The 26,945-nt window shown below is 44.3% G+C and overlaps 2 protein-coding genes across 5 annotated transcripts; both read left to right on the top strand.

Annotated features, from left to right (window-relative positions):
- Positions 1 to 966: 966 nt before the first annotated feature.
- On the top strand, positions 967 to 11,960 carry septin5b (septin 5b). Of its 3 annotated transcripts, XM_068335581.1 has the most exons (13): positions 967 to 2,045; positions 3,142 to 3,405; positions 3,539 to 3,549; positions 4,598 to 4,688; positions 6,467 to 6,553; positions 6,642 to 6,765; positions 8,079 to 8,213; positions 8,283 to 8,400; positions 8,898 to 8,999; positions 9,141 to 9,237; positions 9,307 to 9,442; positions 11,099 to 11,201; positions 11,325 to 11,960. In XM_068335581.1, exons 2-13 carry the CDS (start codon positions 3,363 to 3,365, stop codon positions 11,385 to 11,387), a joined length of 1,110 nt encoding a protein of 369 aa, XP_068191682.1. In that variant the 5' UTR covers positions 967 to 2,045; positions 3,142 to 3,362; the 3' UTR covers positions 11,388 to 11,960. The 3 variants fall into 3 exon arrangements, with proteins under 3 accessions (XP_068191682.1, XP_068191683.1, XP_068191684.1); XM_068335582.1 differs by lacking the exon at positions 967 to 2,045 and having other exon boundaries at positions 3,086 to 3,405; XM_068335583.1 differs by lacking the exons at positions 967 to 2,045; positions 3,142 to 3,405; positions 3,539 to 3,549 and adding an exon at positions 4,094 to 4,469.
- A 266-nt stretch (positions 11,961 to 12,226) lies between these two features.
- Positions 12,227 to 26,661, top strand: mctp1b (multiple C2 domains, transmembrane 1b). Of its 2 annotated transcripts, XM_068335579.1 has the most exons (21): positions 12,227 to 12,940; positions 17,466 to 17,586; positions 17,655 to 17,797; positions 17,873 to 17,952; positions 18,228 to 18,351; positions 19,740 to 19,778; positions 20,816 to 20,971; positions 21,077 to 21,207; positions 21,688 to 21,874; positions 22,044 to 22,137; positions 22,328 to 22,430; positions 22,784 to 22,886; positions 22,974 to 23,075; positions 23,236 to 23,310; positions 23,423 to 23,542; positions 23,866 to 23,976; positions 24,055 to 24,108; positions 24,177 to 24,286; positions 24,718 to 24,827; positions 24,905 to 25,002; positions 25,129 to 26,661. In XM_068335579.1, the coding sequence occupies exons 1-21, from the start codon at positions 12,410 to 12,412 to the stop codon at positions 25,198 to 25,200; spliced, it is 2,664 nt and encodes an 887-aa protein (XP_068191680.1). In that variant the 5' UTR covers positions 12,227 to 12,409; the 3' UTR covers positions 25,201 to 26,661. The 2 variants fall into 2 exon arrangements, with proteins under 2 accessions (XP_068191680.1, XP_068191681.1); XM_068335580.1 differs by lacking the exon at positions 19,740 to 19,778.
- The last annotated feature ends 284 nt before the right edge of the window (positions 26,662 to 26,945 follow it).

The raw sequence follows: 26,945 nt of genomic DNA, 5'->3' as shown, positions 1-26,945 counted from the left end.
TGTTGCCGCCAACACGTCAGCAGTGAAGGTTAATGATCTCCATGGCGGCGGTGCTGGGTGATCGGAACCGGTTCTTGAGGTGCAGCAGGCGGATGTGATGCTGAATCTGGATTGTTAGATGTGGCCGATTGGGGCGGGGGTGACCTGGCGTGGGTCCACTGTCTACACTGGCATTAATCCACTATTGTAGAATGGTGGGTATTCAGCAGCGCGGCGCCGCCAGCATGTCCACGTCCAAACACTGGTGTGACGTCATCGTACACGTCATCTTCTCCGGATCCCTTCAGTCGTTCTGGATCAGGTGCATAAAGACGGTTTTGACAAACATCTCACATCTCAAACCGTTCCCACAGACGTCCAAACCGGTTTCACCCTGAGGCCCCTGGGAGTCCTCCACCGCTGGAGACACACAAATCTTGTGAAACAGAATGAACAGAAATGTTTTCCTTCTGCTCCTCTCTCTCCTTCCCCCCTCTCTCCATTGTCCCCCCACCAGGGGAGAGGAGAGAGGCTGGTTCACAACAATGTCCACTTCCTCCTGCGGGGGGGGGGGGTCAGCAGCTCCTGTGATGAGCTATTGTGCGGCGCCGCGCGGTGACCTTCCTGAGCGAGCTGGTTTCCCAGCTGAAGTGATTGTTTCACCTCCACTGCTCCTGTGTATGTGTGTGTGTGTGTGTGTGTGTGTGTGTGTTGGGGGGTCACATGACCATAGCACTACACGTCCATCGCATACATGTTGATCGCAGGCTTGTTCTACATGTATGTTCCTCCTGCAAACACAACACACACCTTCAAGGTCGGCCCATGAGGTCCTGTCCTGTGTGTGTGTATGTGTGTGTGTGTGTGTGTGTATGTGTATGGGGTGGGGGTGCGTCCCACTGAGGGGGGGGGGTCTGACTCTCTGTGTGTTTCAAAGACTTCTTCACATCATCCTGTAGCTAATTAGCTACTTTGTTGTTGGAGATTAATGAGCTGTTTTCAGACTTTAGCTTAGCTTTTTTGTTCGCATTAGTTGCTTCCTGAGCAACATTTAATTTAATACCTACAACAATCTGAGAGGTTTTTTTTTAAAAGGTCAGAAACCTGACGATAAAGTTGAAGATGAGGTCAGTCTTTTAACAAAACACCTACATTGTGCTTTGGTTCGTTTTTTTTATTTTGATAAAAGTTCAGTTAGAATCTGATGAGGAAATGAAAACGAATGTTCCTCTGAAACAATGGGAGGATCAAATATTCAGAAACAGAAAGTAACCGAACAGGAGTGATTCTCTAAGTCAGTCCAGCTGAACTGAACACGACTGCTAATTCATTCCATCCATCTTTAGATGTTTTAGTCTTTATTTCTCCCCCAACAGGTTTGTTTCCTCATTTGTAACTGAACACATTTTCCAAACCTTGTTATCGGCCCCAAGGTCTGGTTTTCCAGCTATTAGTCATGTTCAATATTTTCTCATTGCCCTGACAACCAACAGTTTAGAAGGAGAGACTAACACTGAAACAACACTGGGTTGTTGTTGCCCCCCCACCAGCACCACCAGCAGCACCAGCAGGTTCAGGCTACATGATGCTTGTAAATAAATAACTAGTGATTCCAGTGGTATTGTGTTTATGAGCGGGGGGTGGGATGGGTGGGGGGTGTCGCTGTGGTCCTGGGCCCTCCTGACATGTGAAGGAATCTGTTTTGGTGCTGTTTAGGAGGGAAGGTCACTCATTGTGTGAACCCTCCTGGCCCCCCACCCATGAGGCTCGGACAGGAAGCAGTCAGTTATGGCACCCTACTCCTGCCCCCACTCCCACGTTCCCATCATTGTTTGCCTATTCCTCCTCCTCCTGCTCCTTCACCTCCTCCTACTCCTCTTCCTCCTCCTCCCCCTCTTCCTCCATCACCCCTCCTCCCCCTCCTCTTCCTCTTCTCCCTCCTCCTCCTCCTCTTTTTCTTCTTCCTCCTCTCCCATCAGGTAATTGACGGACGTGTTTGAATCACTCTCTGTCTGTGAGCATTGAGGCGTGTCCTAGGGTGGCCCTGAAGGTCCAATCACAAACAGGTGAGTGGGTCTTATGAAATGATTGGCTCGTCACAAACTCGCTCCAGCTCTAGTGGGTGAGGACCCACACAGACGACACGGCAGCATCCTTAAACCCACCCCACACTCAGCTGTGGGAGGTCATGATGTAAATAAACATGTCGATGTAAATAAACAAACTCACGTAAATAAACATGAACATGTTGATGTAAATAAATACCTTGATGTAAATAAACATGGCACGGTTTGAAGAGATTTTGTCCTAGATTTACTGGAGCAATTCCTGAAGGGATTAATCCAACTAATTATCAGACGTAATGTTAATTAAAACACTCAGAACTAATTTAGATCATTAAGAATTACATTTATAAAATCCCACACTGCCTTTCCTCTGCCAGGTTTTGGATCTATGACACAGCTTTTCCTTTCCGATGAATGCAACACGATGTGAAGGCTGCTGGGGCTAAACTCAACAAACTTCATGTTCGTTTCTACTGAATACTGGAGAAATTTCCAGAATTTTTACCATTTTATTTCTTTCATTGTATTTTGAATATTGACTTTTCCCTGAGATATACAATTAACAAGAACATGAACAGTCAACAGTACCACTTAATTTTGTCTCTCAAAGAAATGCACATAATCTATCATTTTTATTATTATTATTATTATTATTATTATTATTATTATTATTATTATTATTATTATTATCATTATTGGTCTTAGAAGTTGCTATTCTCATTAATTTTGCTAATTGATCTTATATTTGTTATTAATAATGATGATGATCGTGATTGATGACTTATTTCTTTTATAATTATCATTGTTGTTATTGTAGCTATTACTATCAATATTATCATTATTATGATTGTTACTGTTGTTATTCTTACAATCACTAATCACTAATAATTCTTCTAAATTTTCGACTTCATCCTGATGAATGCAGGTGAGAAATGTTAACCCTTTATACATGGGTAGGTGGTGGTGATGAGGATGATGATTGTTATATTATTATTATTATTATTATTATTATTATTATTATTATCAGTTCATCGCAGAACCACACAGTGTAACTATTTGGCGTCCAGCAGCCAATCAGCGCATCTGCTACCCCTAGGAACACAACTCTACCGCCCTCTCCTGGTGATTCTTGGGGAACTGCAGCCTGTCTTCCACACAATGAGCATTGTGAGTGGATCTGCGTGGAGCAGCGCTGTGACGTCTCGAACACGGACGTGTGGATGTTTTTCTGATCCGGATCTGGACCCATCTTCTCCCTCCGGAGGTGAAACACTCCGCATCCTCCATTAAAGACGTTTTCCGCCTCCCGTGTCCGACATGACGACCAGCGGCAGATACCGGAGCCGAGCCCCCCGCTCAGGTACGGTGATCAGCGACAAACCGGAGCAGGTTGGTTGATTGGTGATCGATTAACGGGTGTTCTGATCCACATGTTCTCATCTCTTCCCGGGTGGACGGGTGTGGATCTGCGTCCAAACGGGCGGATGTCACAGATGATGGAGAGGTGAGAGACATTTACAAAATAAAAGCCTCCTGCTGCGTCTGCAAGAGACAATAATGACCCTTTATTTTGTCGGGTCAAACTGTCTGCTGGTGTGATCACGTGACACACCGCACAGGTTATTTTATATTTATCCGGCTGTGTGATGATGGCTAATTATCAATACAAGAAATTAATTTGTCTGAGGTTTCATCATCTCCATGTTTGTTTGTTTGTTTGTTTGTTTATTTGTCCTCAAAATATGGTGAACCGATTTTAACGAAATGTACGGCGTGGATCTGGTCTGGATGTGGATTCTTGATCATTTTGGCTCTAGAAAGGTTTAATGATTTTTATTTTATTTTAACAATATTATAATTTCCATTAACACATCTAACCCCAGCAGTGAGTGAGGTGAGCAGCGTCTATTTTAACAAGCACGTCCCCAAACATCCCATGAGTCCTTTCAGAACAGGTGCCTTCATCCTGCTTTGGACTCCTGAGTCAGAACCGGACGGACGCAGCAGTCTGGGTGTATTTTTGTGATCGGTGTGTGGGTGTGTGGGTGAATCCACAGACAGAATGTCAACACATAACCGGAGCCAGAACGGTCCCACACCTCCGTGAGCAAATATTACAAGAGGAGATGTGTAGAATAACCTGATGCATGATGGGAAGAGAGTCTACTCATCACACGCTATCCCTCTTCCCCTGTACGCCCCCTCCCCTCCTCTGATGTTGCGTTATAAATGCAGGCGGGCCCTCAGGGGCCGCTCTCAGTCCTCGCCATCGTCTCTGCTCAATAAAACATGCTGGTGTCCTACTGACACTGTCCTGACCCTGATGCTGCGCCGGGGGTGTGGGGGTGGGGGTCTGACCGAGATCAGACCCACATCAGACCCAGATCCAGTTCTGCAGTGATACACAGTGTGTGGTGTTTGATAGTAAGTCACATATTGAATCTACAGTGTGTGTGTGTGTGTGTTGGGTTTACACACGGCACCGATGCTACGACGTTGGGATAACGCGATCAGCTGCTTCCTCACCACTGATGATGTTTTTGCGTCCCCAGGAAAAAGATTACGTTGGTTTTGCTTCGTTACCAAATCAGCTGCACCGAAAGTCAGTGAAGAAAGGATTCGACTTCACGCTGATGGTGGCAGGTGAGAAACATCAACCCCGTTGCACGGGTAGCTGGTGGTGATGCTGATGATGGTGATAATGGTGATGGTGACGATCATGATGATGATGGTGATGATGATGATCTTTTAAACTTTAAACCGTTGCAGATAGAAAGATGAAAGAAAAACTCGGGCTGCAAAGGGGATGAGAATGAGATGATGACCTTGACCTTGAGAAAACTAGATCAAGGTCAAATTTCTACTTTTGCACATGTTTTCGCACATATCTCAGGAACCGGGTAAGATAGAAAGACAAAACAAAAGGCGTTATATACAGGGAGGCAAGGGGATGAAAATTAGATCACAATATTGAACTATGTCAAGGTCAATATTTCACTTTTAGACCTTTTTAGTTACACATCTCTGAAACCTGATGCGATATACCGTAATCGCAAAACAAAAAGCAACATTTTCAGGAAGCCAGAGGCAGAAAAATGTGATGATGACCTTCACCTTTGGATAACTACGTCAATGTCATACTCGATAGTACAATATAGAATTCATCGCTGCGACCATTATGAAAGTGGTTCAGGGTAAAATTAAGAATTTAAAGAACCTGTTATGTGGTTTGAATTTTCACAACAGAAACATTCATATGTTGGATTTATTTGCTCAAATTGTGCAGTACGTTTCACTACATGAGAAAATGAAGATGAAGACCGAGGGAACGGTAGCTTACACTCTGATAATATTCATCTTGGTGGATGTTTCTGGCCTGAAAGGGTAAATTAACTAAAAAAAAAAAATAGATGGAGGGAATCCATTTTAATTTAATTAGATTTCAATTTTGTTTGTGCTGCTAACATTGCTTTAGCAGCTAGTGTTAGAGCCCACAGATGTCTCTTAAAGGCTGACTGTGTGTACAGGAGCTCTGTGTCTCCATGTGGCGCCGGTCCAAAGCTGCATTCACACGAACAGCTCAAACTGGGCAGAATGCCGACATCATGATGCAGCTTCACCACCGCGCCTCCGTAACATCACAGCCTTCACACATTTCCTGTGAAAGTATCTGACTTGGCTAAAAGCTGAATGCTAATCCAAAGGAACAACTTTTTCCAAAACAATTATCTGAATTTAAAAAGGTTCTGAAACCATTTGGTAAAAGTCTAGAAGCAGCAGTGAAAACAGTTAGCATCGCATTCCAGCCATCCATGATGCTGTTAAAAGTCTATCATACGTCCATAATGACAACAAAGGGATTTATTTAGGCTTTGAGAATCTAATATAGTTTATAATTTTATTTGCAGTCTCATATATTGTCTGTGACACACTCAGAATCCCATCTGTGGGATATCGTGTTTTTACCAAGTCTGGCAAGATAAATATGTGATACAGTATTTGAGTCAAATTAAGTTTATAAAGTTTGCTTCAGTCTGTCTGCTGTGAAGTCTCCACCATGGTGACGATGGCTGATGACCCTGCAGAGATTGAGAAGCACCAAGAAACAATGTCTTTGTACTAAAGCCAATGATTGAATGGCTGAAAAAAAATCTCAATTTACTCTCAAAACCTGAATTAAATGATTGAGAAGCTTGGCGTGGTTCAAATTACATTAGCTATCAGATCTCAGTGTGTATTATTTATTCTGATTAGGTGATGACCAGATAAATCTGACATGGAATCGGTGAAAAGAGAGGAAAATCTTGAACCTACTGAATTTGGAGTCTCAGTATAATCCAGATTATCCCAGGATAATTTAGTGGAGGATCTGAATTTGCCCTGACTACAGACCTGATGCTGTGATATTCTTTACGCTACAGGTGAGTCCGGTCTGGGTAAGTCCACTCTGGTGAACAGCTTGTTCCTCACGGATCTTCATAAAGACAGGAAGCTGCTCAATGCAGAGGGTAAGCCACCGACACCGGTACCGGTACTGACCTCATGTCAGACCGGGAATATCGATCAACATCGATCGCTGGTGTTTTTGTTCTCTAGAACGAATCATCCAGACGGTGGAGATCATGAAGCACACGGTGGACATCGAGGAGAAAGGAGTGAAGCTGAAGCTGACCATCGTGGACACGCCGGGGTTTGGAGATGCTGTCAACAACACCGAGTGGTGCTTACTCAGAAACCACATCAGATTAAATCCACAGCTTGAAGTTCAGAGATTCTGTTTCCCTGTTCTTGTTTCTCTAGTGCTAAATAATCCTGTCTATTGATACACACCAATCACAATGTTCAGATCCATCAGAAATGTGATCATTCTGGTTAATATCTGCAGAGAACAACATTGATATCTCCTGCAGTGAACCAACAGGAATATAAGATAAAATAAATGAAAGGTGTTAGGTTGTCTGTGACATTTATGCAAAATGCACAGAAGCTGAGCATCACTAAATATTTAAATCTGTAGCAATGGGATGGTGCAGATCCAAAGTCCAAAACCACTAAAGAGCCACTTGACTATCATAGGAAACAAAAAATATTATTATTCACATTTAGAAGACAGAACCACTGAATTTTTGTATTATTTATTGAAAAGGTTACAAAAATTAGGAGAGCAGCTAAAAATAATGTAACAATAAATTCTTTATAAATTATTACCTTAATGAATTTCCTTTGCCTTGTTTTAGAAATGTTATTTCTCCACGTAGCTCTGACGAGATGTGAAATGTAATTGCAGATGTTTCCTGTTTAAACTGTTTGCAGCCTCAGCAGAACCAGAGATTATTGATCTGATTCCATTCAAGCACAGCATTAATTATTCTTCTCGCGCTGCTGCTGATCCTGTCGTATCGACCGGCTGTGGCTCCGTCATGTTTCTCCTGGTTATTAGCACCTCGTAAAAGCCTTGTTGTGATGTAATATATTTCACATCAACTGAGCAAAGCGACACACCTTCTGCACTGTTAAAATAAATAGGAAGGATAATATCGGTGTAAAAACAAGAGAGATGTGATCCTTACACAACTTGAATTCATCACCATAGATATTCTTTCATTTGGATTAAACCCTTATGTAAAGTTTCAAATAAAGCTTGATATAATCTACATGAAACTACTACAAACGTTTAGGTCCTTTTCTAAATAAAAGCAAGAGAATTGTTGATTTATAAAACTATTACAAGTAAAAGTCAGACACTGAAACTGTCCCTTTAGTAGTGTTAGTAAAAGGTATTGTAATATGACAAGTTATTCTTTCAATCTACACTTCATTTTATGTATAAACTCATATTTTTGTGTGTTAGTAGTGTTTCCTGGAATAAATACAACAACCCCGCCAGTGAGAGTTCTTCCATAGGGCTGAATTTTGCTTCTATGGGCGTGACGGGGTTCAAAACCGTATATGAGTCAAAGCAGTCAGTGCTTTGACTCATAACAATGCCTCTATGGCGTGACGGTTTCAGGAACGTCTCCATGTGTTTCACAGCTGGAGGCCCGTCACCGACTACATCGAGCAGCAGTTTGAGCACTACTTCAGAGACGAGAGTGGACTCAACAGGAAGAACATCCAGGACAACAGAGTCCACTGCTGCCTCTACTTCATCCCTCCGTTTGGACACGGGTAAAACACTAATAACTGCACGCATGCTACCTATTAAATACACACATGTGAACCGGTGTCCTCCTTCAGGCTCCGCCCGGTGGACATTGAGTTCATGAAGGCTCTGCAGGATAAAGTGAACGTGGTTCCTCTCATCTCCAAGGCGGACTGCCTCACCCCCACCGAGATCAGGAAGCTGAAGGAGAGGGTGAGAAACGTGGATCCATGATTATTTTTTTTGTTGTTGTTGATGATTTGTGTTAGCTGTCTTCCATCTGCTTTTATTAGTTTTTTTTTAATGATTTGCATTGTCTGAATGTATGTTTAGAGATTTATTAAAGGTCCCAGATTATGCTTTTTTAAATTCATGTCATTCAGCTGCCAGATGTCCAACTACACTGTATTTGAAACGTCTTGCCCCAAAGTGATCTGTGGTCCTAAATATCTTTGATTGAATATTGATAAATCTGAGTGGACCTGCTTCCTCATGTTCCCCAGTCTTTGCTGAATAAAGACATGGATATGAGCCCCAGAATCAGCTTTATATGACTGATGGTATGATGTAAATATTCCACCTGCAGATTTAATATGGACTGAGTCGTAAATCTGTAAACAGGGCAGGACTTCCTGTTGGGTTTTAGTGAAATGTGTGTGTGTGTGTGTTTCTACTGTTACCCACTCTTCTTGTGTGTGTCGTTGTTCCAGCTGAGGGAGGAGATCGACAAGTACGGGATCAAGATTTACCAGTTCCCTGACTGCGACTCTGACGAAGACGAGGAGCTCAAACGACAAGATAAAGAGCTGAAGGTGAGCTCGGTACCGGTACCGGTCTGTCGGGCGGAGATGCAGCTCCTGATCTTCAAGCTTAAAGTTTGGGACGGCCTGGTTGTGATTGGATTAAACCATGACTCCAGTTTTTAATTCACTGTCTTTTTTGTTATGATGCAGGAGAGCATTCCGTTTGCGGTAATCGGCAGCAACACTGTGGTGGAAGCCCGCGGTCAGAGGGTGAGGGGGAGGCTGTACCCGTGGGGCATTGTGGAGGGTAAGAACTGCTCCCTGGCTCGTTGGTCCTGGTGGTCTAGCCCTGACTCACAGCTCCTCTCTCCTGCAGTGGAGAACCCGTCCCACTGCGACTTTGTGAAGCTGAGGACCATCCTGATCAGAACCCACATGCACGACCTGAAGGACATCACCAGCGACTGTCACTACGAGAACTACCGGGCCCGCTGCATCCAGACCATGACCAGGTGTGTGAGCACCACGCTGTCATAGGCTCAGTCTCAGGCATACAAATTGTTGCATCGCATGATGGGGTTGTTTCATCACACCTGTTAGTGTTGGTGTCATAATCAATCAGCAGCTTTGTGAATCATCAGTGTTCTCGTTTGCGTGCGTCCTTCCAACGCATATTATGACAGGGATGCACGATCGTCAGACAGCGTGCGTCCCTGGGACACGAGCTTTACATGCACTTCCATTCAACAATAATATTCACAATTTTTCCATTTCTCCACTTATATTTCGAAACCGGGAATCGCCATTATGTTTTGATCCTGCGCGATTTTCTAGCGTGACTTTCTCGTCACGAGACTCACCATTCGTTATTCAGCCTGAGTAAGATCGATCAAATGGCAACGCAGCATCTGCTCGTTTTATACGCTGCAGTGAGAGTGAGGAGTTAGATAGACGCTCCAGAGCAATCATAAGCGTCCTGTTGGGTTTGTCTGTCTGTTAAAGCGCTTTGAAATGTCTGCTGATGTGATTAAGCGCTATATAAATAAAGGTTGATTGATTGATTATCACCATGCCTCCGAAAAACATGCATAAGTTGGAGAAAAAGCAAGTGACAATGGGTGCTTTCTTGAATAAAAAGAATCAAAGTTAATGAAGAAAAAGAGACAGATATTACTGAAATCTGTGTTTAGAAGGCGTTGTCAGCTTGGTGCTGCTTCCACAGGAGAATACAGTATATGAATTAAAGGCAAAGAAAACTGTTGAGGGAAAAACAAAAGTGAAGGGAAAAAAACTGTATTACGTCTTTCTTTATTTCTAAAACAGTTTTTTTAACGACTACCAGGATTTAACATCTTGATAAAAATAATACATAATTTTACCCTTTTTTTTTTTTTTTACTTAAACAGTTATGACATTGTTATTAATAAAATCATTTAAATTTACTGTTTGGTTAGTTTTTGTGCAGTACTATTGGCAAAACTCAATCTTTGCTTATGCTTCTACTGTATATTCTGTTATTTTCGGATGTATAAAAGGTTTACTTAAAAAATGCAGGCAGTGGAGAAACTTTGAAACATGCACATTTTCAGTGTTCGTGTGTTCGTCCGTCCGCCCATCCGTTCGTCCGTTAGTATGTCCACCAAATATCTTCGCAACCCTTGCAGATGAAAAAAAAAGCACATTACTCGGGCAGCAAAGGGGATGAAAATGAGATGATGAGCTTGACCTTAAGAAAACTATGTCATGGTCAAATTTCAACTTATATGCACTCAGGAACCGGATAAGATAGAAAGACAAGGGAGAAGGCCAGTGTGAGTAAGACCATAGACCAAAGCTAGTGCTTTGATCAACCTATGCACTAGCTTTGATCTATGTTCAAAGCTTGTGCATAGCTTTGACCTACCCGGAAAGGTCAAAGGTATGAACTTGTCAGGTACTACTTTCAGGGTACCCTGACCTACCCTGGAGGTAGGTCAGGGTAAGTCATGGGATGTGACTGCCTTGGTTCTTGTTGTCTTTAGAGCCCTCTAGTGGTGTCAGAAAAAAAATTAGTGACGCTAAATGAACAGATGGAAATCCGTTTTCACTGTAAATGTAGTCATTTTACTGGAAATGCTGCAGTGAGATAAATAAAATCCTTGTTGCTGTTGTCACCACTCGTGTTTTAGTAACATGGCTGCAGACAAACGGGTGGAGAGCCCCATCCCACTGCTGCCGCTGTCCACACCAGATGTGGAGACGGAGAAACTCATCAAGAAGAAGGATGAAGAGGTGAGTGGAGCAGCACCGACTCCTGATTACAGCTCAGATGGTGAATAATGCAATGCTGCCAGCGTTACGTAACCCAACTCCCTCTGATCCCTCCGTTTCTCTGTCGTTTCATCTCCTCTGCAGCTGAAGAGGATGCAGCAGATGCTCCAGAAGATGCAGCAGCAGATGCACGAGCAGGACCTGTGACCTGTGACCTCTAACCTCCGTTAGAATAACCAGAACCATGTCCCACAGCACAGATTTGACAAACACTGTCCCTCCAGGTGACGAGGCGGATAAAATACCACCTGATTCTGAAAACACTGGTGGCAGAGAATGATGAGATGAACGAGCATGCTGGGAAATGTAGTTGTGGGCTACTTTAAGTGTTTTTTTTGGGGATTATAGGAAGTTTCTTACAATTAGATTTTTTTAATGCAGTCTTTAGCCAAGTGAGTGTTGTTAGGCAATAGATTTTACTTTAACTGTAGATTACAGCTGATGTGTTCTATACCTGAAATAAATCTCACATCCTGCTGTTGTTGATGGGTTCAGTGTAAGTGAACAAACACAGCACAGAGGTGGCTCGGTTGAACGACGGCTGCACATTCTCACCATCCCATAATAGTAAATGTCATATGAATTCAGTGACTGTGTTAGGAAGATTTAGAAACTGCAGGTATAAATTGCAGTATTTGATACTGTCCAGAGAAACTGGATCACTCAGTTCTGTTGCTTTATAATATTAGTAATAATCAATCCTGTTTGTATGAAAGAATTAAGCAAATAAAAAATAAATAAAATATTGTCAAAAAGAGGATATTTTTTCTTTGATAATATTTGTATCCATGAACATACATATATATATGTGTATATATATATATATGTATATATATATACATATACACATACAGTATATATATATGTATATATATACAGTATATATGTGTGTGTGTGTGTGTGTGTGTGTATATAGTGTTTATTACCGGGGCGGTGGGCGTGGCGGAGGGCGTTGCCCACCCGAACCCTGCCCCGGGGCTCAGATACCGCTAAGGCCTACCTTCGTGTCCTCTGTGTGGGGCTGAGGGGGCTGGACGACCGCGTTGGAGGGTCCGGTTACGTGTGTGTTTCTGTGTCTGTGTGTGTTTTTATGTACAACACACATTGCGTAACTTTAAGGACAACACCGTCACCGGCCCGCCGGTGCGCCACACGGCCGGGAGGCGGGCATGGAGCGGAGGGAAGCGGGCGATCATGGGAGCTGCTCGGCCCACCAGAACACGCTGTGGAAACAGTTCCACGCCAGAGCCAAGCCGCTGCTCAGCCCTAAGCTGGGCTCCAGAGACCCCGAACACCGGAAGCAGCGCGGCTGGGTGTTCAGGAAGCCCAAACGGACGGAGAACGTCGTCCTGGACCGGGTCATCTCGTCGTCGCAGCCCGACCTGCTCTTCTCTTCCCCGGGGGATTTAGACGCGGCGGAGGCTCAGCTATGCGGCAAAGCGGCGGGGAAGCTGCCGCGGACTTCCACGCACCAGTCTGCCGCCACGAGTAAGTCCACGATCGCGTATCTGGTCCAGTCCCACCACAAGAGCTCTTCTCTGGGCTCTGCGTGCTGGGAGAGACTGGCCGACGGTCCTGGCGGCGGCGGAGGGGGACGCGGCGCGGCAACAGATGCCGAGGGACCGGGCGGCGGAGGAGGAGGCGGACGCGGCGCGGCAGCAGCTGCAGCAGCGGCAGGACCGCAGCTGGATGAGCACCCGGTGAGCTCCCGCCGGTCCGATCCGGTGGTTTAATCTCCGGTGTGTGTTGATAAGGGTTCCAATTTAAGGTTAATATCTAGATGTCCAGGTTTCCGTGCAAGATTCTTTGCGTGGCGCCATGTGTTAGATGCAAGAAGACGCATACAGTATACTGTTTAGGAGGTTATAATTTATTATAAGTTTTTCTTCAGTAAAAGTGAAATTGTTAGAAAAAGTGAAATACCACAGCACAGAATTAATAGAATAGACAGCTAATACATGTTTCAGAAAAACATAAAGTTATTCAACTTTATCATCTTTAATTTAACATTAATTTAAAATTTCAAAATAAACACTGATTTTTTATTTTTTTTTGCCAATTCCCAGAATATCGGAAAGCTGGATGGAAACAAACATGCATGTTTACGTAAAGTTTAATGAAAGAAATGTGGAGCAGTTTTGAATTACAACCCACAAACTCTTGGACTAATCCCCATAGAGTGAGTTCAAAATAACCTGTAACCATATAAACAAAACAAACACAAACAACAAAATGTGGATGTTGTGTGTAGGACGTTTTGTGAAATACATTGAACGTGTTCTTTATTTGTTCTAATTATAATGAATAAAAACCAGCTAAAAAAACAAACAAAACCCTTAAAACCTGTTTTATAACACAATCTGAGGAGTTGAGGAGTGATAAATAAATTAAAGTGACTCCTCTGACCTCCCTGGACGTGTGGCTGTATGTAAAGGACGGTTACACTGCTGCTGGTGCTGATGTTGCTGCTTGGGGGCTGGGGGGCTGGGGGTGCTGCAGAGGCCCTGTTGAATTGAACGTATTTTACCGGAGAAGATCGACGCCCTCCAGGAAACAAGGGAATGGACTCTATTGAATTAGAGGAAGAGACGTCGGATTCTGCGGAGGCGGCGTGACTCTGCAGCGTTTTGTTGGTTTCCTCTGTGACTTCAGGCGTCGTTTAGACGACGTCTCCTCCTGACTGCTGTCTGCCGCTGAAAGATGTGAAACACAAGGCCTCATTCCTCCTTATTGATCCGTGTGACATGTTATCAGTCCCGTATTGACAGGCGGCGTCTGCTCACCGTCACGTATTGAGTGTCCACTGTGTAGAGACGCTGTAGAGACGCTGACTCAGGTGGAAGGTGTTCTGGTTCTGTGAGGGCCCCTGGCTGTTAGCTTTATCAGCTAGTGGACAATCTGACCTCAGTTAGAAAAGAACGGATAAAAATCACCGGTGTGCACGCCGTCTGAAGGGCGAGACGACCGTGACCAGAAACCAGATGTATAGATGCTGAATTAATATGACGCTGCTGTTTAGAAGCTAATCGCTAAGAGCGAGTCCATGTCTTCTCTTCCGTCTTCCTCCACCTGGATGTCTTCACAGAGAAGGTCCATCTAGCAGTTCTGGGGGTGTTTGGCTGTGGTTCTGGTGATGACGCCGCCTCCTTGGTGGTGACGGCTGCTGTGGTCGAGAATCGCTCCCCAACACAAACACGACTGACAGCTGTATTGATCCGGGGGGGTCGGTATCGGCAGCCTGTTGACGTTAATGGACCACTGAGAATGATCTGGAGGTCGTCTGCTGACACAGACGAGATATTCTAGCGTTCCTTTGTGCTGTTATTGACCGTTATTCCAGCCTCCGTTCCTCCGGACTGACACGACAGAACATGTGACCTCATTGGTGGATCACTGACCCCAAACCCCAATGTGACCTCATTGGTGGGTTGCTGACGGCCCAAAGGGAGAGCATGAGTTCAGCTGATGGGATTGTGTGTGATGCTATTCTCAGATGGTGCTTCCTGATTTGACCGGCGGATAATCCCGGAGAGATTATGACAAGCGGGGTTCACTCTGACTCACCCACCGCCTGTGGTCGCGTGTTCTCCCGTTCTCACCTGCCAAGGTGACCCGAAGCCGTGATGAGACAGAAATATCAGATCTCTGTGAGGTCACCAAATGTTTATGGCGTTTCAACGATGTTTCATACGTCTCTGTTGTGATCAAATGTTCTAGAACATCGATTTCTATGTTGGTAGAATCTATAGAATCTCCTCTTCCTCTACTGTTTTACTTACAACTTTAACTGCTTCTTCCAAAACTAAAACTTTATCTCTACCAGAGATGGGAAGAATTTCAAAAATCACTTTTCCTTTGTTCTAAAATGTCTCCTCACAAATTTCCTGAAAATATGATTCACGTGAACATCAATGATGAACACCTTGAAACGATGAATTCTATTAGAGATGTGAAGAAGATGCCCTCAGGTCCTCAACTGTGCTCCTCATTCCATTAAAGAACCAGTTTTTATCCAAACAGAGGTTTGACAGACGGTGAGCTTGTGGCCACCTGAGGGTGGATTTAATGACATGTTTTAGCAACAGAACCACACGTCTGTCATTTTAACACGCGTGTTCTGTGTACAGATTAAACTGCGTGTTGAGATCTGGGGCGTTCAAGAGCTCTGGGGGTATTTAATCTCTTGAGTTCACACCTGCGGGGAACTGCTGCTGCTCTGATTGGTGTTAGCGTTAGCTGAAGCAGCTAACCTGAGCGTTAGGCGATGTGACCCAGCAGACCTCATTCACCAGCGCTGCGTCTGAACCGGACTTTACGGCCTCCTTGTGTCAAACAGGATGCTCACACCTACTGTGTTATCCATTCCTGCCCAGCAGAACTTCCGCTGCTTGCAAAACAGCCGAGCCGACAGAACTTGGCTCACATGAGAAGTTTTGAGCCTGAGGAAACCGGCGTGTTTCATAATGAATGAAATTCATTCCTGTTTGTCTCTGATGTGAGTTTCCTGCACGCAGATCAGCAGCATTACGTCTTTTTATAGGCAATAATTCTGGTCGTAAGTCGTTTTTATTCCACTGACGGCAAGAATAGCTTCCAAACCAACATAGCATCATTACATTATAATGGTCGGCAGTGGTGGGAGTCCATTAAGTAGAACCAAAAACCAGTTTGTCTGTCAGAATCTTCCCGGATTTACATTCCAAACAAAGATATTAGAGGTAATTTTGTTAAAAGTCTTCTTTGTTCTCAGGCCTTCATCAGTTCAAAGTTAAAAGCCTGCACGTTATTTTAGATTCTGGACTAGAATGAGCAGCTTTTCTTGACTAGGAAATATTCCATAAATATTATTTTTACATAAAGATAAAATTTAGTATATTATTATTATTATTATTATTATTATTATTATTATTATTATTATTATTATTATTATTATTATTATTATTATTATTATTATTATTATTAAAACTGTTCTTCAAGCAATGCCAAACCCCAGGATGATGCTTTTCTAGGCCCTACAGGCATTATTGATTGAACAACTGATTGAGTTTTAGAGAAGAGAAAGTGAACAATCAATTCTTGATCATCTGATCAGATAAACTGGATCCATGTTGTTGAAGCACCAGATGGAGTTTGTGTTTCACTGTGTGAACCTGGACTATTTCACTGCGTGAACCTGGACTCTTTCACTGTGTGAACGTCACAATGGACTGTGATCCTCCTCCTCCTCTTCCAGGTGAGACACACCTGGTTTTTAGATGAACTTGAAGACTTTTGTCTGAATCCATGATAAAACTCTCCTCTAAATACGAAAGTTGAGCTCTTCCTGTCTTCATTTCTTCATGACACGTTCTACATGTCCTCCATTGATATTCTCTAGAGCTAACCTCCAGACGTTAATGCACACCGTGGACCGAGGCCTTTACGTGTTATTACACATTACTAGTATTGATCTGTGACAGGATGTGTGTAGTGCTGACAGGGAGCAGAATCCCCAGCAGAGCGGTCCTACACTGAATATGATGTACGGTGAGACTGATTGATGTCCACTGATGTCTTCGTTGGACCAACGCTGCCTGATGTTTCCTAGACTTTCACATCTGATGGGTTTGATTCGTCACACTGCAGACCTGCTTTGGTTTTAGCTGTGGCTGCGTCCGACCACAGTTCACATCCAGAACCGCCGTCATTCTTTAACCTGAAATCTGAACCACGAGCGAGTTGGTCTTTGTTGTTCTGTGGCGTTCTTTGTGGTTTCTTTGTGTTGTTTTGTGGTTGTTTTGCTGTAGTCATTGAGTTCATTGAGGAAGGTGTGGGAATCCACCCGTGTGCAGAGGAAGTCAGTCCGTCAGCCGTCAGTTTTCAGCTAAATGTTGAGAAAGTATTTGGTAAAGTCGTCCACCCATCCTAACTTCATTTTGATTCTACGGTACCACAGCAGGGGTGATGCTGCTGCAGTAGAAAAACTTTCAGCTACACCTCTCTGGTCGGACTGGAGGAAGCTGCTCTTGTGTAATTTCCTGTTAGTGGTCGCCCATGGGAAGAGTTAGCTTCTGACAGTCAGTGCTGGGGGGTTGCAGGTGCAGATGCTGCTGAGGAAGTCAAGGCTGCGCTTCTTTTAGCAGGTTCTATTTCTCGCAAACATGTGGGTGAGTTTGCGACGGCCGATGTAGCCAAGGTTTTCGAGGTGTGCAGTTTGGAATGAATGCTGGTTTCTCCTCCTGACAGGGAGCGGGTTCTCCATGTTCCTCGAGAGTTTGTCTTGATGGATCCATTCAGAACACGGGGTTGTACAAGCTGGAGCTGGAGCTCAAGAGAGGACGCCATCTGGCCGTCCGAGACCGAGGAGGTAGGAGTCAGAGTTATCCGTTCTCCTCTGGATTAGATTGACCGCTCACGACTCAATCTGGTTCTTAGGCTCAAGCGATCCTTACGTCAAGTTTAAGTTTGCTGGTAAGGAGGTGTTCCGGAGCAAAACCATCCACAAGAACCTCAACCCAGTCTGGAACGAGAGAACGACTCTGGTGGTGGATTGTCTGAGTGAACCTCTGTACATAAAGGTAAAGAAACTCACCCAAAGCCAAGCTTCTCCCTGTCAGAGCCTCATGAACACCAACGGACGTCGTCTGTTGCAGGTGTTTGACTACGACTTTGGTCTTCTTGACGACTTCATGGGATCTGCTCACCTTCACCTGGAGTCTCTGGAGCAGCAGAGGTTTGTCAGTCCCTCCCTTTGTCACCTGTCTTTACCTTTATCCATCAGACTGATCGTTCTTCAGCTGCAGTCATCCTTCTTCTTGTGTGTTCTGGAGACTTTCTTTGATGGACATTTGGACGTGTGAGGATGACGCTCCGTCTTCAAAGCCCATCAAAGAAAATTTATGAATTTGAGAAGAAAATTAGCATTTTTAGCATTCCTAACATTTCTGATTAATCCAATATAACCAGACACTAGCTTCCATTACACTTGTGCTAATGTTGTTGCTACAGGACCATACCTGTGAACCTGGAGCTGACGGACTCCCAACACCCCGACCAGGACCTGGGCAGCCTGGAGCTGAATGTCACCCTGACGCCCAAACACAGTCCGGTGGAGGAACGGCGAGACTCCACGGTACGTCTGCTCACACCTATTTCATTTATCCCAATTTATAAAATACTATCAATGCAAATGACCGAACCATCACCCTACTAACTATCTAACACAACTGTCTTCAGAGGAACTTTAGATCAGATAGGGATATATTTGTTTCAAAGAACAAACTGTTGATGATTTATATCTTATTTGCTGATGACATCTTTATTTCCTCTGTGATCGGTGGTGCAATATATTTTGAAATATTCTTAATGTAAGTTTTTTTTTTGGAACGTATTTAACAGGAATACAAGAATCCGCAGCTGTTTTTACACAAGCTGTCAGATGCTGTTTAACTGAAAGGAAATTATTTAACCAATAAAAACGCGTCTGTGACTTATGACACAGACATTCATGGAGGCGTCTCAGACCACCGTTATCTAAAGCCGTGGATTTGCCCCCTGCTGTGAGGTTTGCCCTCATGAGTGTCTGTGTTGCCCCCTCAGCGGGGAGAGGTCGTGGCGTATCGCTGGAATCCATATGTGGATAAAGTGAGTTTAAAGGTGTTTCCTGTGTCTTCTAGACTTCCTGTAGCTCCATTGTAGTGAGCAGCTTCAGTCCTGAAGCTGATTACATTTATAATAGTGTTTAAGTTTAGTTTCAAACCCTCTGCTTCTGTTGAATCATCTCTACGAAACCCTTCAGTCGTGGATCAGAAGCAGATCTTTCAAGGTGTACTCATGACAACACTGACAGTTTTGGTGGTTTTATTATTTACCATGAAAATGGAAGCTCATGTCCACCACCTCGACCTCATGATGCAATTCAATTTGAATTTTGTTGATGTGTGGTTCTAGCGCCACCTGCTGGCAACAGCCATGTGTGATGAGTATTTTTTTGACATGAAATTTCTATGTTGTATACTATACTTTCTATAGTAATTAGTGTTTGTCATCTTGCGCCACATGGTGGATGTTGTGGCCAGTATATAACCCATTAATATACAGAACCGTGTGGATTGCAGTGGACGGGTCGGAACCTCAAACCTGCCTTAATCTTAAATTTGTTCAATATTTCAGCATCAGAAGAAGTTCTCCAAATGCACTAGAACACGAGCCATGTCTCATCCATGTTTTATTTAATCAGGATATAAATTAGTTAGAGACCAACTGTTTGTCCTTGCTGCATCCAGACGGAGAAAAAGGCAGAAATAAAGGAGGAAGAGAGGAAGAGTTCAGATAGGAGACGGTTACTGAGACTTTCTAATGAATAGTCAAACCTCAGAATCCACAGTCAGCCATCGCCTGTTTTAACCGTCTGTAGTTAGATAGAAATACTCCTTATGGTGCCCCCTAGTGGCTTCTTAAAGGCTTGGGTTCTCTTTTTGTTGCCCTCAGTTCTATTAACGCGTTCTAATGTATGTTCAGACTATGCTGCTCAGGAGGTCCTGGAAACGATCTACAAAGGTAACCTCCCATCGTTTGTGTGTGTGTGTGTGTGTGTGTGTGTGTGTGTGTGTGTGTGTGCGCGTGTGTGCGTGTGTGTTCTTTAACATCCCTCCATTAACCGTCCGTCATGCTGAACGCCTCTCTGTCCCGTCTGTCACTGTGTTTGTTCCCAGCAGGGGGTCATTTTTAGATCTTAGTGTTTTAAGCAGACAGACGGAGCTCTTCAACCATCATCTTGTGTTGTTGTTGTTGTTGTTGTTGTTGCTGTTTTTGTTGTTGTTGTCATTACACCCACCGGCTCTGACCGGGTTCTGTTCTTCAGGCTAACTCTGATTGGCTCGTCTGGGCTTCTGCTAAACACATCAGCTCATATGTGCTGATTTTTCTTATTGTCACTTTATCTCAAGTAACCAAACCCAATACAGCAGCTGGTAGTTAGATACTGACGTGACTCCACACCTGAACACTGTCCAGAGGTCAGACGTGGAGAATCCATCGCTGAACAGAGTTCACAACAAATGATTCAGAACTACAGGCAGCCCAGGTTTATTCCGGGTTTCCTAAACTTTGCATCGCAGGTTCAACAAAGACCTTCAGCCCGCTGATGAGAAAGCGTCTGATTGGTCCTTGTGGGCCCTGTTGGAGTGTTTCCCATCAGGCCCTGAGGTGGTTTCATTTCTGTTGCCCTTGTGAAGCCATGAGTCACAAAGTTTGGTCTGAGTGATTATTAATATACAATATCTATAAAAATTAACTTTATATTTTTGTGGGTTTCTGCTGGAATCAGTGGGTTTGAATCCGACCAACAGGAAGTCTGACAGTATGGAGTGTTTTGGTTTAATTATGGGATTTGTGGCAATAAGACAAATAAAGACCAAAGCAGAACCTGGATTTGAATATTATATTAAATCATCGAGTTGCAGGACCTGCATGTCGTCCTGCTTCTAATGGACATAAATACAGTGTGTGTGTGTGTGTGTGTGTGTGTGTGTGTGTGTGTGTGTGTGTGTGTGTGTGTGTGTGTGTGTGTGTGTGTGTGTGCGTGTGTGGACCAGCAGCAGCAGTCAGAACGGCGCAGGAAGTCCCTGTTCTGGAGGGGGCTCGTCAGCATCGCCCTCATCGAGGGGCGGGACCTGACCCCCATGGACCCCAACGGGCTGAGCGACCCCTATGTCAAGTTCAAGCTGGGCCACCAGAAGTACCGGAGCAAGGTGGGAGTCCCCCCCCCCCCCCCCCCGTTCACAGAGAGAGGTGCATGTTCCTTCAAAATAAGAATGTGTGTGTGTGTGTGTGTGTGTGTGTGTGTGTGTGTGCAGACTGTTCCCAAGAGCCTGAGTCCACAGTGGAGGGAACAGTTTGACCTCCACCTGTCTGAGGAGACTGGGGGGGAGGTGGAGATTACCGTGTGGGACCGAGACACCGGGAGGAGGGACGACTTCATCGGACGGTCAGTTGATCTCCAACCATCGTTCAGGAATATTGATGATCCCAACATGAAGTCTGTTAATAAAGGAGCATCAATCCTGAATAGAACTTTCTTCAGGAGCTTCTAAACCCTTCAAAGACCTTCCAGAAGTGTTTTGGTGATCTCTAAAGCAGTCCAGAAGAAGAATTATTTATTAATATTTAGTGGTCAAAGCTCTCACACCCTAAAGGTTGTCCGTGACCTTTAGTGACCTCCAGACCTCTTCTGGTACTGCTTCAGGATCCACATCCTCAGGTCCAGAAGACATAGCAGCTCTGATGGGGATGATGACCCTCCTGAGTGAAACGACTGCAGCGCCTCCTGCAGGATGTTGTGCGTTTTGATAGTTTTAACCGTATATGTTATAATTCTATTTATAGTAATCATACAGATCAAGGCGTAGTGGAGGTGAAGTGTTTCTGGGACCTTTCTGATCAGATCTTTTCCTCCATTCTTCCGTAGCTGCCAGCTGGACCTCTCCACGCTGACCAAGGAGCAGACTCATCACCTGGAGCTGCCACTGGAGGAGTCCCGGGGCCTCCTGGTGCTGCTGGTCACGCTGACCGCCTCGGCTCACGTTTCCATCTCAGACCTGACCGTCACGCCGCTGGACGACCCGCTGGAGCGCAGGGAGATCGCCAGAAGATACGTGAGCAGCGCGGTCCTCACACCCTGGTCCCTCACACACTGATCCATCACACCCTGGTCCCTCACACCCTGATCCATCACACCCTGGTCCCTCACACCCTGATCCATCACACCCTGGTCCCTCACACACTGATCCATCACACACTCGTGTGTTCTGGTGTCTCCTCCAGAGTCTGTTTCGGTCGTTCTCCAGCCTGAAGGATGTGGGCGTGGTCCAGGTGAAGGTGATGCGAGCTGAAGGACTGATGGCTGCTGATGTCACCGGTGAGTCACCAAACATCTGATTCTGACTCCGGCTCTGATCCAATTTGGAGGAGGAGGGTCAGGAACTGATGTTGTGTACTTGTGCTTGTTGTTTTTGCTGTTTAGCTGTGTTTGTTGTTTTTGTTGTTTACCTGTATTTGTTGTTTTTGTTGTTTACCTGTGTTTGCTGATGTTGTCTCCTCTCTTCCAGGTAAGAGCGATCCGTTCTGCGTGTTGGAGCTGAACAACGACCGACTTCAGACTCACACGGTTTATAAGAACCTCAATCCAGAATGGAACAAAGTCTTCACTTTGTGAGTGACCCCCCACCCCCCGCCCTTTATCACCTCCACCTGTCCCCCGATTATGATTATTATTATTATTATTATTATTATTATTATTATTATTATTATCATTATTATTATTATTATTATTATTATTATTATTATTATTATTATTATTATTATTATTATCATTATTATTATTATTATTATCATTATTATTATCATCATCATCAGTTCAGGATGATTCACCAGCACAGCGTCAATGATAATAACTACTGTAGTTTTAATTCTTATCCATCATCTGATTGACACCAAACTGTGTGATTCTCCCTTCTCTTCATGCTTCCTCCTCGTTGCTCCTCTTCCTCTCGTCTTCCTCTCAGCAATGTGAAGGACATCCACTCGGTGCTGGAGGTGACGGTGTTGGACGAGGACAGAGACCGGAGCGCCGACTTCCTGGGTCGAGTCGCCATCCCCCTCCTCCAGGTGAGTAGAACATAGAACCCCTGTGGGTCTACACCGGTTCTACTCTGGTTCTCCGACACCTCGTCTGGTGTTATATTTCTCTGTCAGATCCGTAACGGCGAGCAGAAGAGCTACGTGCTGAAAAATAAAGAGCTGAGTGGTCCGAGCAAAGGAGTCATCTACCTGGAGATGGACGTCATCTACAACACGGTGGGGGTCCCTCTGGGTCAGGGGGTGAGGGATTAGGGGTCAGGGTTAGAGGTTAGGTTTAGGGTTCTCATCTGCATACACACTCACTCTGCTGGACACACACTAGTGACAAGTGGGTCGGCTTTGACGTCATCACATTTTTAACTTGATGTCCTTCCAGGTTAAAGCTGCTCTGAGGTCAGTGGTCCCCGCAGAGCAGAAATACATGGAGGAAGAGCCCAAAGTCTCCAAACAGGTATGACATCATCACTGAAACAAGTATGACATCATCACTCACTGGAGGCTATCTTGTTCAGAGAGGAGCTCGTATTAAACGGTTAGCTTTGTGTGTGTTGTTTGTGTTTCAGTTGCTCCAGCAGAACTTTAACCGCGTGAAGAGGTGCATCATGGTCCTGATCAGCTATGGCGCGTACATCAACAGCTGCTTTGAGTGGGAGTCGACTCAGAGGAGCATCACCTCCTTCCTGGTATGAAAACACACACACACCACCTTTATGTCGTGTCGACGTGAACGACCATCAGACTTCTCGGAGATTACAAAAACACGAAAACTGTGAGATCAAATTTGGACAATTGTTGGTTCTATTTTTTTGGATGTCAAATAAACCCAATAAACTGCAAGAATGAACACTAAATAGAAAGGCGACGGTAGATTATTATAAAACACAGCGTAATGTCAGGTCTTAAGGAATTGAGTGTGTGACTGGCTTCTCCGGTCATGTGACTGGCTTCTCTGATCATGTGATTGGCTCCTCTGGTCACATGAATGGCTCCTCTGGTCATGTGACAGCTGTTCGTGGTGGGGGTGTGGAACTTCGAGCTCTACATGCTGCCTCTGGCTCTGCTGCTGCTTCTGCTCTGGAACTTCTTCTTCTGCTCGAGCAACGAAACGTCAGAAACGGTGAGGAAACGGGAAACGGGTCATAACCGATGAACAGCTGTGTTTAGGGGGTCGTTGTTGTTTCCTGTTCCACTGCAGACCATGGAGGCCATGTTTGAGTGGGACGAGGACGAGGACGATAAGGAGGACAAGGTGGGTTCACCTGCAGGTTCACCTGTAGGCTCACCTGAGCTGTGTGTAATCCATCCTTTTCCTCTCAGGAGTCCGAACACAGAGGCCTCTTGGAGAAACTCTACGCCATCCAGGACGTGTTCGTCAGCGTGCAGAGCGCCCTGGACGAGGTGGCGTCACACGCAGAGAGGGTGAAGAAGTGGGTATCGTCACGACGACGGTTTGTTAGGGCGAAAAGTTAAAGATCAAAACAGCAAATACAACTACAATAAAAGTCAGAGTTTGGTAAATCTGAACCGCAAAACAGAACGAAAGAAAGAAGAAAGCAGTGAAACCAGAGATGTTCTATATAAAAAGGAAACGCTAAACAGGAAGTGAAAACCAAAAAAGACATGTTACAGTGAAACAGGAAGTACTAAAACCAAAATCACAACAGTTTAATTTCTGACGTATCGTATTGGATGTTTTCTAATAGAACGGCAGAATACCAGCAGAGAGCGAACCGTTTGTCTCTGACTGCTAAAACACTTGACTTCCTGTACGTTCACATGTTGTCCTTTGATGGTGACTCTGTGATAATAAACAGGCGTCGTGACGTCACACAGGTGCGTTTGTTCTTCTCACCTGCAGCACGGTGAACTGGACGGTGCCGTTCCTCAGCTGGCTGGCGGTCGCCGCCCTGGGCGCAGCTTCGGCGCTGCTCTACCTCGTCCCCCTCCGATACGTGGTTCTGGCGTGGGGTGAGTCCTGCAGCGGCTGCTTCCTCCCTCCTCCCAGGGGTTCGACACACACACTAAAGCGATTCTCGTCTCCGCAGGCGTCAACAAATTCACCAAGAAGCTCCGCAACCCATTCGCCATCAACAACAACGAGCTGCTGGACTTCCTGTCCAGAGTTCCGTCTGACGTCCAAGTGGTGAGACGCTCGTCTGGACGTCTGATGGTGACATCACAGCAGTGATGACAGTGTGTGTGTGTGTGGGTGTGTGTGTGTGTGTGTGTGTGTGTGTGTGTGTGTGTGTGTGTGTGTGTTTGCGGACAGATGCAGTACCGCGAACTGAAGTTGGAGCCCGGACAGAGTCCCAGCAAACGCGGGAGGACCAACCCCAGCTAGCCTGTAAACAAGTAAACATGTAAACACTCTGGTATTTATACATCTTTTGTTTTTATTTTGTTACTTTGGAAAGATTTATTTTCTTACCTGCTTGTTTGTTTTTTTAAATTTCCCCTGAGGTGTGTGATGAAATGTGTGTGTGTGTGTGTGTGTGTGTGTGTGTGTGTGTGTGTGTGTGTGTGTGTGTGTGTGTGTGTGTGTGTGTGTGTGTGTGTGCGCGTGTGTGTGTGTGTTCCCACAGCCACTGCAATACATACACGTATACACGGGTATATAATCATAATACACACTTTACTCAAATGTAGCATGTTAAATCCCTTATGTGAAAAACCAAAAAGTGGATGGGCTGGATGTCAACGTTACCATAGCAACGTGGACCCTTTTTTTTTTTTTTAAAACTTTGCTGTCAATTTCTTTCACATCTTGAGGTCAAAGGGGCGTTTCGTCATGTTTACACAGCTTCATGCCACTCGGCCTTGTCCAGTGTCTGGATGGAGATTTATGATGTCATAGTGATGTCATCAGTTCAGACATGAACAATTTAAAGAAAGTCAGATATGAAACAGCAACTGTTGATGGCAGCTGAGTGCATTTACTAAAATATCTGCAGAACATTAATAATATCCTAACGAAATGCTGAAGGTTTAATTAACCCTTAATTCACATGTAAGACAACATCTCCCACAATCCCGCGGTACATTCACTCAGTCACTCTAGTGGCTGAAAACATAAACCTATAAAGCCTTTAAAGCCCTTAAAATGACTTGTTTACGAAGAGGAGACTACTTCCACAGTGGTTTCATTATTTCGCGAGTAATATAAGTAGGGATTTTTAAAATGACTCCATCTGTGCTGCAATTGAAGTAATTCAGTCAGTAAAGCCAAATGTAACTTAAATCATTATTAATCATATCAATCTGTATATTTTTTAACTTGTGGTAAAAGAAAGTCACAAAACTGCTTTTAATTTGAACATTATTCTGTTTATTCTTGCTTTTATACCTTTCAATATTTCATATTGAACATTCCAATTTGATTCATTATCCAGCAGCAGATTATTTATTTTAATGTACTGTTCTTTAAATATATTTTTTCCTGAGTTAGTGTTAAAATGTTAACCATTCTGTGTTTTATAATGTGGAGGTTTTGTGGAAATGATTCCCTGCATGTCTGTGGACGTCATAGTTTTTATGTCAAACTGTTTTTTGCATGACTGAACTTAAAATATATGCAAAGTGATTTTATGGCTGCTGAACGTGAAGTTCATCCATCGCTTGTGCGTCACACTGGGACGTAAAGGGAGGAAAAGCCGTGTTAAAGATCTATTTACTATTCCACACCGCTGTTGTTTTGTACATGATCCGTTTCCTGTTGTATAATGTTTATTTGCTCTGCTCTTGTATTGAAGTCAAATGCACTATTGCCTGTAACCACAGACTGAAAATATATTTCTACACAGACCTCATTGGCTCTGAGTTTCATTTGATTTGAACTAAGCTTGCAGGCTTGAGCCGGATGACAACTTTATTTTTCTTAAAATAAAAGCAGTTTGCGTAGAACACATTTTACATACAGATTAAGGTGTGTTCCGTATTTCAACAGCACATATTGACGATCTATAAAAATCACAATGATTATAGTTATATGTTAGTTATATGAATATCTTGTGGCGTTGCTGGGTGACTCAGGAAGAGCGCCCTGTACCTGCCTTGTGGTCGGTGAATGATGCTCGGCGGTCCGCCCTC

The sequence above is a fragment of the Antennarius striatus genome, chromosome 15, assembly GCF_040054535.1.
Source record: "Antennarius striatus isolate MH-2024 chromosome 15, ASM4005453v1, whole genome shotgun sequence".
Classification (NCBI taxonomy): domain Eukaryota; kingdom Metazoa; phylum Chordata; class Actinopteri; order Lophiiformes; family Antennariidae; genus Antennarius; species Antennarius striatus.
Note: the sequence above shows the minus strand (reverse complement) of the source record. Positions and strands in the feature narration are given on the sequence as shown.

Bases quoted from the DNA above. Each gene is read 5' to 3' on its own strand.
- septin5b (XM_068335581.1), top strand. From the start codon at position 3,363: ATGACGACCAGCGGCAGATACCGGAGCCGAGCCCCCCGCTCAG. The intron at 6,554-6,641 runs GTAAGCCACCGA...TTTGTTCTCTAG, and splicing joins GAAGCTGCTCAATGCAGAGG to AACGAATCATCCAGACGGTG. The intron at 9,000-9,140 runs GTGAGCTCGGTA...GTTATGATGCAG, and splicing joins GACAAGATAAAGAGCTGAAG to GAGAGCATTCCGTTTGCGGT.
- mctp1b (XM_068335579.1), top strand. From the start codon at position 12,410: ATGGAGCGGAGGGAAGCGGGCGATCATGGGAGCTGCTCGGCCCACCAG. The intron at 22,138-22,327 runs GTGAGTCACCAA...CCTCTCTTCCAG, and splicing joins GATGGCTGCTGATGTCACCG to GTAAGAGCGATCCGTTCTGC. The intron at 24,109-24,176 runs GTGGGTTCACCT...TTTTCCTCTCAG, and splicing joins AGGACGATAAGGAGGACAAG to GAGTCCGAACACAGAGGCCT.